The 14,828-nt window shown below is 47.4% G+C and overlaps 1 protein-coding gene across 2 annotated transcripts in view; it reads left to right on the top strand.

The window, feature by feature from the left end:
- The window catches only part of HEATR5B (HEAT repeat containing 5B), a 199,365-nt gene that overhangs the window by 154,790 nt on the left and 29,747 nt on the right, over positions 1-14,828 (top strand). For both annotated transcript variants that reach the window (XM_063917975.1, XM_063917976.1), the window contains exons 28-30: positions 3,560-3,797; positions 4,333-4,587; positions 10,368-10,495. In XM_063917975.1, the coding sequence (XP_063774045.1) occupies positions 3,560-3,797; positions 4,333-4,587; positions 10,368-10,495 (621 nt within the window). The remainder of the gene's footprint in view (positions 1-3,559; positions 3,798-4,332; positions 4,588-10,367; positions 10,496-14,828) is intronic.

The raw sequence follows: 14,828 nt of genomic DNA, 5'->3' as shown, positions 1-14,828 counted from the left end.
ATCAAAAAATAACATCTATAAGTTGTACTATACTATATTGTACTATAACAACATCTATATACAACTATAATATAACAACTTATAACATCTATATACAACTATAATATAACAACAATAAACTAAAATAACAACTACAATCGTGTTTGTGTGTTTATGCTTTGTGACCATTACTACCATGTATGCTGGTATAGGCTCTAATTGCCACTATGTTATTTGGGTATAAATACAGGGGTCTGGTAAGGTGACAGGGTGATGTGTGTATGTGATGGTCATGTGAGGGGCATGGTACAATGATATGGGCGATTACTGGGATTACAGGTAACGCTGATCGCCCCTTTACAAAAAGTACAAGGTAAACTTCAAATTGTTAGAACTCTCCAGCTTGGAATTCTCTAGCTTTCTATGCAAGGGCAGATAGCTCAATGAATAGTGTGTCCGACTGCAATGTCATAGGCAATGGGTTTGTATCCTTGGCACATCAGCATCCTGAAATGTAATAAATGACAGTGCAACTGAACAACAAGGAGCTCTCAAGTCAAGTCCATAAATGCTGTATAGTTATTAGCGACAAAAGGGGTGGGGGTAGGAGACAGGGGCAGTCAGGAGATGCTGGGCTTCAAAAAAAGGGAGTAAGCTGCAAGTGAAATTAATTAGATCATTTATAATTGACAAGTGCTCTCAACAGCGCCCCCTACCCTGCAGCGCTATGTGTGGAGCACATTACGCACACACCTAGTTACGGCCCTGGGTACAGGTGTATTCTCACTGACACATATTGGAGCCTTGTGTATGTGATGGATATGTGAGGGGCACGGTACAATGATATGGGAGATTGCCGGGATTACAGGTAACGCACTGCGGACAGCGCCGTGCAGGATATACAGGTACGTGGGACACATGTCATGGTGGTGTAGGTGTATTCTCATGAACACATACTGGAGAACTTGGTAACTGGAAAAAGCAGGTAACTGAAGCATTCCCTCTGATTTATGCTATAACATGGACACAGCACCTATGGTGCTACGGGGAACACCTCTATAACAGGGACGTGCAGGCAGGGGAGGCAGTGCCTCCCCTGTCATTAATGATTAAAATATTATAAGGAAGATACTTATGACACATTCTGTGTTATGAGTATCTGCTTTATATTATCCTAATCATACCTCCTGTGTAAAATATGTTTGGGAGGCACCGATCGTGGTGCCTCCCTGTCAGATAGGGAAAGGTATAGAGAGCGGGGGGCGGGCGTGGGGCGGGGTCTAGCAATGGGCTTTAAAAGCCCATTGAAATAACATGGGAAAGCGGCACCATTAGAGGTGCCGCTTTCACACAGGGAAGGCCACAGTGTTAGGCCAGCGGATCCGTCACTGGATCCGCTACAATCACTGTTGTGGGCGCGGCGGAGGTGCTGGCGGCGGAGGTGCGGGCGGCGGAGGAGCAGGCAGCGGTAGGCGGCGGAGGTGCGGGCGATGGGTGGCAGCGGAGGTGTAGGCGGCGGGACGCGGGCGGCGGTGCAGAGTTTGGCCAGCGGAGCGGTACCAATTTAAAAAATGCCACCATAGCGTCATTTTTTAAATTCAAGATGGCCACCGCGAGCCAATCACGGCTCGCTGCGTCATCGCCCCGCCCCCTCCGGCTGACTTATATAAGTCAGCGCGAGGGAGCAGCTGTCAGTCCGACGGCGGAGGAGGAGCAGAGAAGAGCTCCTGTAGGTAGAAAACGCCGTAATTCCTAGATGAACGGCAGCCATGCAAAAGAGCTTAAAGGCCGCCGCCTCCCAGGTGAAGACGCCGGAGGAAGACGCTGGAAGTCCTGGGGAGGTGGCGCCCCCCAGGTGCAGACGCCGGAAGCCCTGGGGAGGCGGCGGCCTGCAAAAGAGCTTGAAGGCCGCCGCCCCCAGGTGAAGACCCTGTAAAATAAACTATTTTTTTTTAAAGACTCTGGCATTTTTATTTTAATATTTTCTTTACAGGTGGACAACAGGTGCCAGCAGGCCATTTATGTCCGGGCATGCTGGCACTTGTGGTTCTCCATGTGCCAGCATGCTGGGGCAGGTTTGCTGGGACCTGTTGGCCACCTGTAAAGAACACTATTACTATTCTTTACAGGTGGACCACAGGTGCCAGCGGGCCATTTATAGCCGGGCATGCTGGCACTTGTGGTTCTCCAAGTGCCAGCATGCTGGGGCAGGCTTGCTGAGACCTGTAGGGCACCTGTCAAGAACAATATGAACAATAAACCTAGCACCCACAGCCACCAGGGGGGTGAGGGGCATAGCACTGGGCTATCAGCCCAGTGCTGGTTGTCGCTCAGGAGGGGGGGGGGGGGCCCATTTTCATTTTTTGGGGTCCCCACTTCCGAGGAATTCCAGCCCTGACTGGTTTAGGGGGGGGGGGGGGCAGATTAATTCTATGGCAGGGGGACCCCATACCGAGTGTCTCCCCTGCTATGGCATTATCCCCCCTGGTTGGTTCTGCCTGGTGCTGGTTTCACAAATGTAAGGGAAGGGGGCTACACTTTTTTTTTTTTTTTTTACCCCACTCCATGGGGGGAGGGGGTGTTAGCTGCTTGTGCCTCCCCAGCCACTGACCTCACTGCACGCCACTGGTCCCCAGCATCCTCTACGGACTAAGAGAAAAGGATTTACCGGTAGGTATTAAAATCCTATTTTTTTTATACTTTCTTACAAAGAAAACCAAGAATCCAAAGAAATTTAAATTAAAATGGCAGAGACGTGACATTTCTTGTTTTAATAGTCTACACATTGCGTGACATTGTTTTTGTGTCCCCCAGTCCTTTATGAAAGAAAAAAGTGGCTTTTTGGTTACTTACCGCTGAATCCTTTTCTCTGAATCAGGCTGGGGGAACTGCATTCCTTCCCTCACACTCAGTCGTGCAGGGATTTATCTTGACAGTCTTCATTTGTTTACAGTGATTTCATGTACTATATATAACGCAACATTTAAAACAGAATGTTATATATATTTCTAAGAATTTTAGCATAATCTAGTTACCAGCCCAATTTTTTTGTCCAATTGCTAACAAACTTGCTGCTGCGATCAACTCAGAATTACCCCCATAGTCCTGTACATTATAAGGTAACATGTATAATGTATAAATCAAGTGCAGAGTCTGGAACCTGATCCCTATAAGTGGAGGTGGAGCCTACCAGGGTGTTCCGCCTGTACCCCTGTAGGCCAGTCCATCCCTGTTTTCATTGGGGTTTTGCTACTCCTCCTTCTTGGCTCTTCTGAAGTTGCACTGGCTTGATGGGAGTGTGGAAGGGAGGATATTAGGCTTAAGTGATTAGGTTTTAATTTAAGTGCCAGCACCTGTAGCCCTACCAAAATCCCCTAAGGCTGAGAGAAAAGGATTCAGCGGGAAGTAACAAAAATTAACTTATTAGACAGATGTCCAGTAGTTGAGCTTATTGTTTCCTCTTAAGTCAAAGTTTTATTTGGAGTGCTGTTATTTATGTTTTGCATAATTCCAGTTATATGAAAGTGTAGCATAATTCCAATGATATCTGTGATTATTGTTTTTCAACCCTGTATGATAGGTTTATGTTGTTGCCATGACTATTAAAAAAGAAGCAGAAAGTAAGCCCACTAAGGCATTGAAGACCAATGACGATGAAGATGATGATTACAATAACATTGATGAGCTTCCTCCTGATAGCCTTATCTCATTGGTTGAGTCAGCACTTCCAACACTTAGCCGGCTGTGGTTGGCGGTACTGAAAGACTATGCTCTCCTTACCTTGCCACCTGAGTTTGCCAGCCAGCTCCCTCCAGACGGTAAGCGTTTTCTAGTTTCCCAGTTACTAGTTAGTGTAAAAATGTTCTAAAAGTAGTTAGTTAAAAACTGTTTTTATTCTGCAATGCAAGGAATCCAGTACAATAATGAATGGGTTGGATGTATAAACCTTGGTTTTATATTGAGGTGCACCTGACACCATAATCATCCGGCATCCGTTTAAATACCCTGTGGTGTTAGGGATGCCAATCCTTCCACTATTGTATTCTCAGGCTGTGTTTTCCTCCTCACATCATGGCGTTGCCCGGTTTTTATGCAGTCTGGTTCTCACAGTTACATTAGTGAAGAGGTAACGGCCTTCCCACACGATCAGAACATAGATTTCCTGAAATACTCTGTATTGCTGTGGGCAGTCTGATCGTAATGGTGTTCTGTCACTGCCCACTGCCAGACGAGACACACATTGACATAGTAGAGATGAAAAAGGTAGCCATACACATCTTAAAAAAAACATTCAGTTTATTATTATTATAGTATGTTAATTAAAATAGTTTGTACATTTATGTTAATAAACAGGTGGAGCATTTTATACTCCTGAAACCATTGATACAGCAAGACTCCATTATCGCAATTCCTGGGCTCCTATCCTGCATGCAGTGACGCTTTGGCTAAATTCCACTGGTTTTAATAATTCAGACATTACAGATGAAGCGAAAATATCAAACTCTCAGAAGCGCAACCCTGCCATAGCATTGAACCAGCCACCAGGAACACCACCCAGCCCCAAGTCGCTTGTGGAGCTCAACAAAGATAGAATGCACCTGATTTTAGGTACGTGGAAAAAATGCTGTTCAGTTATGGGGTGTTTTGTGTTCAATATACAAGTGGCCTTGTGTATAACTATATGCATAACCTATATTTCTCTATCGTCCTAAGTGGATGCTGGGGTTCCTGAAAGGACCATGGGGAATAGCGGCTCCGCAGGAGACAGGGCACAAAAAAGTAAAGCTTTACTAGGTCAGGTGGTGTGCACTGGCTCCTCCCCCTATGACCCTCCTCCAGACTCCAGTTAGATTTTGTGCCCGAACGAGAAGGGTGCAATCTAGGTGGCTCTCCTAAAGAGCTGCTTAGAGAAAGTTTAGTTTAGGTTTTTTTTCTTTACAGTGAGTCCTGCTGGCAACAGGATCACTGCAACGTGGGACTTAGGGGGAAAGTAGTAAACTCACCTGCATGCAGAGTGGATTTGCTGCTTGGCTACTGGACACCATTAGCTCCAGAGGGATCGAACACAGGCCCAGCCGTGGAGTCCGGTCCCGGAGCCGCGCCGCCGACCCCCTTGCAGATGCTGAAGCGTGAAGAGGTCCGGAAACCGGCGGCTGAAGACTCCTCAGTCTTCATAAGGTAGCGCACAGCACTGCAGCTGTGCGCCATTTTCCTCTCAGCACACTTCACTGGGCAGTCACTGAGGGTGCAGAGCGCTGGGGGGGGGCGCTCTGAGAGGCAAATATAAACCTTATACAAGGCTAAAAATACCTCACATATAGCCCATAGGGGCTATATGGAGATATTTAACCCCTGCCTGACTGGAAAAATAGCGGGAGAAGAACCCGCCGAAAAAGGGGCGGGGCCTATCTCCTCAGCACACGGCGCCATTTTCTGTCACAGCTCCGCTGGTCAGAACGGCTCCCAGGTCTCTCCCCTGCACTGCACTACAGAAACAGGGTAAAACAGAGAGGGGGGGCACATTAATGGCTATATATATATATATTAAAGCAGCTATAAGGGAGCACTTAATATAAGGATATCCCTTGTATATATAGCGCTTTGTGGTGTGTGCTGGCAGACTCTCCCTCTGTCTCCCCAAAAGGGCTAGTGGGTCCTGTCTTCATTAGAGCATTCCCTGTGAGTTTGCGGTGTGTGTCGGTACGTGGTGTCGACATGTATGAGGACGATATTGGTGTGGAGGCGGAGCAATTGCCAAATATGCAGATGTCACCCCCCAGGGGGTCGACACCAGAATGGATGCCTTTATTTGTGGAATTACGTGATGGTTTATCTTCCCTTAAACAGTCAGTTGAGGACATGAGGCGGCCGGACAATCAATTAATGCCTGTCCAGGCGCCTCAAACACCGTCAGGGGCTGTAAAACGCCCTTTGCCTCAGTCGGTCGACACAGACCCAGACACGGGCACTGATTCCAGTGACGACGGTAGAAATTCAAACGTATTTTCCAGTAGGGCCACACGTTATATGATTTTGGCAATGAAGGAGACGTTACATTTAGCTGATACTACAGATACCGTAAAACAGGGTATTATGTATGGTGTGAAAAAACTACAAACAGTTTTTCCTGAATCAGAAGAATTAAATGACGTGTGTGATGAAGCGTGGGTTGCTCCTGATAAAAAGTTGATAATTTCAAAAAAGTTATTGGCATTATACCCTTTCCCGCCAGAGGTTAGGGCGCGCTGGGAAACACCCCCTAAGGTGGACAAGGCGCTCACACGCTTATCCAAACAAGTGGCGTTACCCTCTCCTGAGACGGCCGCACTTAAGGATCCATCAGATAGAAAGATGGAAGTTATTCAAAAGAATATATACACACATGCAGGTGTTATACTACGACCAGCTATAGCAACTGCCTGGATGTGCAGTGCTGGAGTAGTTTGGTCAGAATCCCTGATTGAAAATATTGATACCCTAGATAGGGACAATGTTTTACTGTCGTTAGAACAAATAAAGGATGCATTTATCTATATGCGTGATGCACAGAGGGATATTTGCACACTGGCATCTCGGGTGAGTGCTATGTCCATTTCAGCCAGAAGAGCCTTATGGACACGACAGTGGACAGGCGATGCGGATTCAAAACGTCACATGGAGGTTTTGCCGTATAAAGGGGAGGAGTTATTTGGAGTTGGTCTATCAGACTTGGTGGCCACGGCTACTGCCGGGAAATCCACTTTTTTACCTCAAGTCACTCCCCAACAGAGAAAGGCACCGACCTTTCAACCGCAGCCTTTTCGCTCCTACAAAAATAAGAGAGCAAAGGGCTTGTCGTACCTGCCACGAGGCAGAGGAAGAGGGAAGAGACACCAACAGGCAGCTCCTTCCCAGGAACAGAAGCCCTCCCCGGCTCCTGCAAAAACCTCAGCATGACGCTGGGGCCTCTCAAGCGGACTCGGGGACAGTGGGGGGCCGTCTCAAAAATTACAGCGCGCAGTGGGCTCACTCGCAGGTAGACCCCTGGATCCTGCAGATAATATCTCAGGGGTACAGGTTGGAATTAGAGACGGATCCTCCTCATCGTTTCCTGAAGTCTGCCTTACCAACCGTCTCTTCCGAAAGGGAGAGGGTGTTGGAAGCCATTCACAAGCTGTACGCTCAGCAGGTGATAGTCAAAGTACCCCTATTACAACAAGGAAAGGGGTATTATTCCACTCTATTTGTGGTACCGAAGCCGGATGGCTCGGTAAGGCCTATTCTAAATCTGAAGTCCTTGAACCTCTACATAAAAAAGTTCAAGTTCAAGATGGAGTCACTCAGAGCAGTGATAGCGAACCTGGAAGAAGGGGACTTTATGGTATCCTTGGACATCAAGGATGCGTATCTACACGTTCCGATTTACCCCGCACACCAGGGGTACCTCAGGTTCATTGTTCAAAACTGTCACTATCAGTTTCAGACGCTGCCGTTCGGATTGTCCACGGCGCCTCGGGTCTTTACCAAGGTAATGGCCGAGATGATGATTCTTCTTCGAAGAAAAGGCGTATTAGTTATCCCATACTTGGACGATCTCCTAATAAGGGCAAGGTCCAGAGAACAGCTGGAGACAGCTTTAGCACTATCTCAAGAGGTGCTAAGACAACACGGGTGGATTCTGAATATTCCAAAATCCCATTTAATCCCGACAACTCGTCTGCTGTTCCTAGGAATGATTCTGGACACGGTTCAGAAAAAGGTTTTCCTTCCAGAGGAAAAAGCCAAGGAGTTATCCGATCTGGTCAGGAACCTCCTAAAACCAGGAAAAGTGTCAGTACATCAATGCACAAGAGTCCTGGGAAAAATGGTGGCTTCTTACGAAGCAATTCCATTCGGCAGATTCCATGCAAGAATATTCCAAAGGGATCTGTTGGACAAATGGTCAGGGTCGCATCTGCAGATGCACCTGCGAATAACCCTGTCACCAAAGACAAGGGTGTCACTTCTGTGGTGGTTGCAGAAGGCTCACCTATTAGAAGGCCGCAGATTCGGCATTCAGGATTGGATCCTGGTGACCACGGACGCCAGCCTGAGAGGCTGGGGAGCAGTCACACAAGGAAGAAACTTCCAGGGAGTATGGACGAGTCTGGAAAAGTCTCTTCACATAAACATTCTGGAACTAAGAGCAATCTACAATGCTCTAAGCCAGGCGGAACTTCTCCTGCAAGGAAAGCCGGTGTTGATTCAGTCGGACAACATCACGGCGGTCGCCCATGTAAACAGGCAGGGCGGCACAAGAAGCAGGAGTGCAATGGCAGAAGCTGCCAAGATTCTTCGCTGGGCGGAGAATCACGTGATAGCACTGTCAGCAGTGTTCATCCCGGGCGTGGACAACTGGGAAGCAGACTTCCTCAGCAGACACGATCTTCATCCGGGAGAGTGGGGTCTACATCCAGAAGTCTTCAACATGTTAATAGACCGTTGGGAAAGACCAATTGTAGACATGATGGCGTCTCGCCTCAACAAGAAACTGGACAAATATTGCGCCAGGTCAAGAGATCCACAGGCAATAGCTGTGGACGCACTGGTAACTCCTTGGGTGTACCAGTCAGTGTATGTGTTTCCTCCTCTGCCGCTCATACCAAAGGTATTGAAGATCATACGGCAAAGAAGAGTAAGAACAATACTAGTGGTTCCGGATTGGCCGAGAAGGACTTGGTATCCGGAACTTCAAGAGATGCTCACGGACGAACCGTGGCCTCTACCTCTGAGAAGGGACCTGCTACAGCAGGGTCCCTGTCTTTTTCAAGACTTACCGCGGCTGCGTTTGACGGCATGGCGGTTGAACGCCAGATCCTAAAAGGGAAAGGCATTCCAGAAGAAGTCATTCCTACCTTGATTAAGGCACGGAAGGAAGTCACCGTGAAACATTATCACCGCATTTGGCGAAAATATGTAGCGTGGTGCGAGGATCGGAGGGTTCCGACGGAGGAATTCCAACTGGGTCGTTTCCTACATTTCCTGCAATCAGGATTATCTATGGGTCTCAAATTGGGATCCATTAAGGTTCAAATTTCGGCCCTGTCAATATTCTTCCAAAAAGAATTGGCCTCTGTCCCTGAGGTCCAGACTTTTGTCAAGGGAGTACTGCATATACAGCCTCCTGTGGTGCCTCCGGTGGCACCGTGGGATCTAAATGTAGTTTTAGATTTCCTCAAATCCCATTGGTTTGAACCATTGAAAAAGGTGGATTTGAAATATCTCACATTGAAAGTGACTATGTTACTAGCCCTGGCCTCTGCCAGGAGAGTATCTGAATTGGCGGCTTTATCTTATAAAAGTCCTTATCTAATCTTCCATTCGGATAGGGCAGAACTGCGGACTCGTCCGCATTTTCTCCCTAAAGTGGTATCAGCATTTCATCTGAACCAACCTATTGTGGTGCCTGCGGCCACTAGCGACTTGGAGGACTCCAAGTTGTTGGACGTTGTCAGAGCCTTAAAAATATACATTGCAAGGACGGCTGGAGTCAGAAAATCTGACTCGCTGTTTATATTGTATGCACCCAACAAGTTGGGCGCACCTGCTTCTAAGCAGTCGATTGCTCGTTGGATTTGTAACACAATTCAACTTGCACATTCTGTGGCAGGCCTGCCACAGCCTAAAACTGTAAAAGCCCACTCCACAAGGAAGGTGGGCTCATCTTGGGCGGCTGCCCGAGGGGTCTCGGCATTACAACTCTGCCGAGCAGCTACGTGGTCGGGGGAGAACACGTTTGTAAAATTTTACAAATTTGATACCCTGGCAAAGGAGGACCTGGAGTTCTCTCATTCGGTGCTGCAGAGTCATCCGCACTCTCCCGCCCGTTTGGGAGCTTTGGTATAATCCCCATGGTCCTTTCAGGAACCCCAGCATCCACTTAGGACGATAGAGAAAATAAGAATTTACTTACCGATAATTCTATTTCTCGGAGTCCGTAGTGGATGCTGGGCGCCCATCCCAAGTGCGGATTATCTGCAATACTTGTACATAGTTATTGTTAACTAATTCGGGTTATTGTTAAGGAGCCATCTTTAAGAGGCCCTTTCTGTTGTCATACTGTTAACTGGGTTTAGATCACAAGTTGTACGGTGTGATTGGTGTGGCTGGTATGAGTCTTACCCGGGATTCAAAATGCCTCCCTTATTGTGTATGCTCGTCCGGGCACAGTACCTAACTGGAGTCTGGAGGAGGGTCATAGGGGGAGGAGCCAGTGCACACCACCTGACCTAGTAAAGCTTTACTTTTTTGTGCCCTGTCTCCTGCGGAGCCGCTATTCCCCATGGTCCTTTCAGGAACCCCAGCATCCACTACGGACTCCGAGAAATAGAATTATCGGTAAGTAAATTCTTATTTTTCTGTATCTAAAGGCATTAGCATCCAGTTCTTCTGTGCCCCCCGGCCTGAGGAGCCTGTAGAACATGTCACAGCTTGTCTCCAGGCTCTACACATTCTTCTATATTCTCCTTTTGCCAGAAGTCACATAGCAGAGGACCAGGTACGTTCACTGGACTTTTCCAAGCAAAACACTTAATTCTATATATTGGTATAAAATCATATATCATTATACTATGTCTGTTAGATTCTTTACTCACAAGTTGTTGTCCTTCTATGACTAGGAGTTCTCAATCAGGGCCATGCCTTCACAACAGCCTGCAAATGCGCTAGTTTATTGTGTGGTTCTTGAAACCCATCTCAGGCTTTTCCTTATTAGTAACCTATACCTTACGGTGTGTGGTAAAGCCGCTTATGGTACATACTTGCACATGGCCATTCGTATTAATGTCTCTACCAGATTCATGTTTGTTTTTGTTTAATACTTTGTACTTTCTCATACGTCCTAGAGGATGCTGGGGTCACATTCAGAACCATGGGGTATAGACGGGATCCGCAGCAGACATGGGCACTTTAAGACTTTCAAGGGGTGTGAACTGGCTCCTCCCTCTATGCCCCTCCTCCAGACTCCAGTTTTAGAATTGTGCCCAGTGAGACTGGATGCACTAAAGGGGAGCTCTACTGAGTTTCTCTGAAAAGACTTATGTTAGGTTTTTTATTTTCAGGGAGGCTGCTGGCAACAATCTCCCTGCTTCGTGGGACTTAGGGGAGAGAAGTATGACCAACTTCTAGTGAGTTCAATGGCTCTGCTTCTAGCTGACAGGACACCATTAGCTCCTGAGGGTGCAGATCGCTGGGTACGCCTAGATGCTCACTCCCGCAGCCTGCCGTCACCCCCTTACAGAGCCAGAAGTCAGAAGACAGGTGAGTAGCAGAAGAAAAGAAGACTTCTTCTCCAGTGACGGCATTCTGAGGTACCGCGCAGCAAACGGAACGCTGCGCGCCATGCTCCCACACAAACACAGGCGCCGCCGCCCTGGGCAGCATTAAATCCTCACAAAAGGCTGGCAAAAGCGGACATTAGTGCTTCGGCACTGTCCTTACCCCGCCAGCGTAATTAATTATTTATTTACAAGCGGGACAGAAGCGCGCCATTTATGGTGGCGGGGCTTCTTCCTCACCTCACCAGCACACTGCTCGCCGCCATATTCTCTCCTCAGAGAGACGCTGGTCCTTCCTTCACTGCTGACAAGATCAGGGTGCAAAACGGTGGGGGGGGGGCTGCTGGGGGCGCTGCGTTATGGGTGCTTGTTATTAATATATAAAGCACTACAAGTCTGTCAGTATAAAGTTATTATTTCCCAGACTGTGTACTTTTGGCGCTGGCTTGTGAGCTGAAAAGTCTCTGTGTCCCTCTGACGGTATGGTGTGGCCATGTCGGCACCACCCATAACTGACTGGGTGAAAGTTTGAATGATAATGATTCATATCAGAATAAGGTTGGATAAATCTGTGTCCCAGACACAGACGTAGAGAAAAGCTATGGAGAATGGGATGTTCATGACTATGCTTCTTTTCCCTCAGGCCCCTCGGGGTTGCAAAAATGTTGTTTTGCCCAGTTACTGCACACTGATTCCGACACTGATACTGATTCCTATGTCGACCATAATATTTCCTGATTAGATCCAGTATTGGCAAAGAACATTCAGTACATGATTGTGGATATTAAGGACGTATTAACGTCACTGAGGACCCTGCTGTTCTTGACATAAGGGTCTATGTATGTATGTATGTGTGTATATATATATATATATATATATATATATATATATATATGTGTGTATGTATATGTATATAGATTTATAATGAAAGCTGAGGTAACGTTCCTCCATCTCATGTGCTGAACGCTCTGTTTGAGAAAGTCTGGGTCAGCCCTGACAAGATGGTTGCAAATCCCCAAGAGGATTCCGGTTGTTTATTCCTTCCCGCCACGGACAGAATAAAGTGGGAGTCACCCCCTGTTCTGCAAGGGGCACTATCACAAATCCAGCGGATCGTATGCAGGAAGCTACGTTATGGCCCTCATTCCGAGTTGTTCGCTCGGTAAAAATCTTCGCATCGCAGCGATTTTCCGCTTAATGCGCATGCGCAATGTCCGCACTGCGACTGCGCCAAGTAAATTTGCTATGCAGTTAGGAATTTTACTCACGGCTTTTTCATCGTTCCGGCGATCGTAATGTGATTGACAGGAAATGGGTGTTACTGGGCGGAAACAGGCCGTTTTATGGGCGTGTGGGAAAAAAACGCTACCTTTTCCGGAAAAAACGCAGGAGTGGCCGGAGGAACGGAGGAGTGTCTGGGTGAACGCTGGGTGTGTTTGTGACGTCAAACCAGGAACGACAAGCAGTGAAATGATCGCAGATGCCGAGTAAGTCTGAAGCTACTCAGAAACTGCTACGAGGTGTGTAATCGCAATATTGCGAATACATCGTTCGCAATTTTAAGATGCTAAGATTCACTCCCAGTAGGCGGCGGCTTAGCATGAGCAAATCTGCTAAAATTCACTTGCGAGCGAACAACTCGGAATGAGGGCCTATATTCTGAAAGTAACCACGCGTACGTTACTTAGTCCTGCCGTTACATGCGCATGGGTGAGTAGTAGTATTTAAAAATGGTCGGATACCTTGTCATCCGATATAGATACCCTGGGGAGAGTTGGGATACTCCTTACGTTGGGTCATATCCGGGACACTGCAGCATACTTACGTGAGACTGCAAGGGTTAGGACTCTTGGGTTCACGGGCCAATTCCATGGCTAGGAGGGCATTTGTGGATTCACCAATGGAATGCTGATGCTGACTCCAAGAAGAAATGGACTCTCTTCTCTATGAAGGTGAAGCCTGGTTTGGTGACGACCTAGTTAATTTGATCTCGGCAGCTGCCGCAGGTAAGTCAGCCTTCTTACCCTATGTTTCCTCACAACGGATGAAGACGCATCAGTATCGGATGCAGTCATTTCGGCCCAATAGATACACAAGACGTTAGGATGCCCCTTTCTTTGCATGTAGAGGAAGGAGAAGAGGGAAGAGGTCCACATCCTCTTCAAGATCACAGGAGCAGACATCATCCTCTGATTCTGCCAAATCCACCGCATGACGCTGGGGCTCTCTTGCGGGAGCCTGCACCTGTGGGGCCACGTCTAAAACTCTTCGCTCAGTCCTGGATTCGTTCGGACTTGGACCCGTGGGTTTTACAAATAGTGTCCCAAGGGTACCAACTGGAGTTTCGAGACGTTTCTCCTCACCGATTTTTCAAATCAGCCTTACCAATTCTCCTCCTAACAGGGAGGTAGTATGCGACGCAATACAAAAGTTGTGTCAGAATCAGGTCAATTTCCTGGTTCCCCCGTCACAACAGGGAGAAGACTTTTATTCAAGCCTCTTTGTGGTCCCAAAGCCAGATGGCTTGGTCAGACCAATCCTAAATCTGAAATCCCTCTATTTCTAACGAAAGAAATTAAAATCCAAGATGGAATCTCTCAGGTCAGTTATCTCCAGTATGGAGGAAGGAGATTTCATGGTTTCAGTAGACATAATGGATGCCTACGTACATGTTCCCATTTATCCTCAACGTTAGGATTGCCTGAGATTTACAATTCAGGATTGTCATTACCAATTTCAGACGTTGCCGTTTGGTCTATCCACGGCTCCAAGGATTCTCACCAAGGTAATGACGAAAATGATGGTTCTCCTTCGCAAGCAAGGAGTCACTAGTATCCCGTACTTGGAAGATCTCCTAATAAAGGAGTGTTTCAAGGCCAGGTTGGTGCAGAACATTGCACTATCCCTGACAGTTCTTCAACAACAGGGTTGGGTCATGAACTTCCAAAAGTCATACTTGATACAGACAACAAGATTGCCATTTCTGGAAATGATACTGGACACAGAACTACAGAGTTTTTCTTCCAGTTGAAAGGGCTCTGGAGATCCAGAGACTAGTCAAATAAATTCAGAAACCAACAAGTGTGTCTATCCAGCAATGCATACGGTAGCTGGGGATGATGGTTGCGGCCTACGAGGTCATACAGTTTGGCAGGTTACAGGCTAGAGTATTCCAGTGGAACCTGTTAGAGTCCGGATCCCACCTACACATGCTCCGGAGGATAATCCTGTCTTCCAAGACCAGAATCTCACTCCTGTTGTGGCTGCACAACTCTCCCCTCCTAGTGAGGCGCAGGTTCGGGATCCAGGACTGGACCCTAGTGACCACGGATGCAAGCCTCGAAGGCTGGAGAGCAGACACACAGGGGGAAAAACTTCCAAGGAATGGTCAAGTCAGGAAACTTGTCTCCACATAAACATTCTGGAGTTAAGAGCCATTTAAAAAGGCCTTCTACAAGCGGAACATCTTCTTCAAGATCTACCTGTACTGATCCAGACAGACGATGTAACAGCAGTAGCGTGTAGAAACCGTCAGGACGGAACGAATCGCAGAGT

This window comes from Pseudophryne corroboree, chromosome 4 (genome assembly GCF_028390025.1).
Source record: "Pseudophryne corroboree isolate aPseCor3 chromosome 4, aPseCor3.hap2, whole genome shotgun sequence".
In the NCBI taxonomy this organism is placed as follows: Eukaryota; Metazoa; Chordata; class Amphibia; order Anura; family Myobatrachidae; genus Pseudophryne; species Pseudophryne corroboree.
The sequence above is the reverse complement of the archived record's forward strand: the minus strand, read 5'-3'. Positions and strand labels throughout refer to the sequence as shown.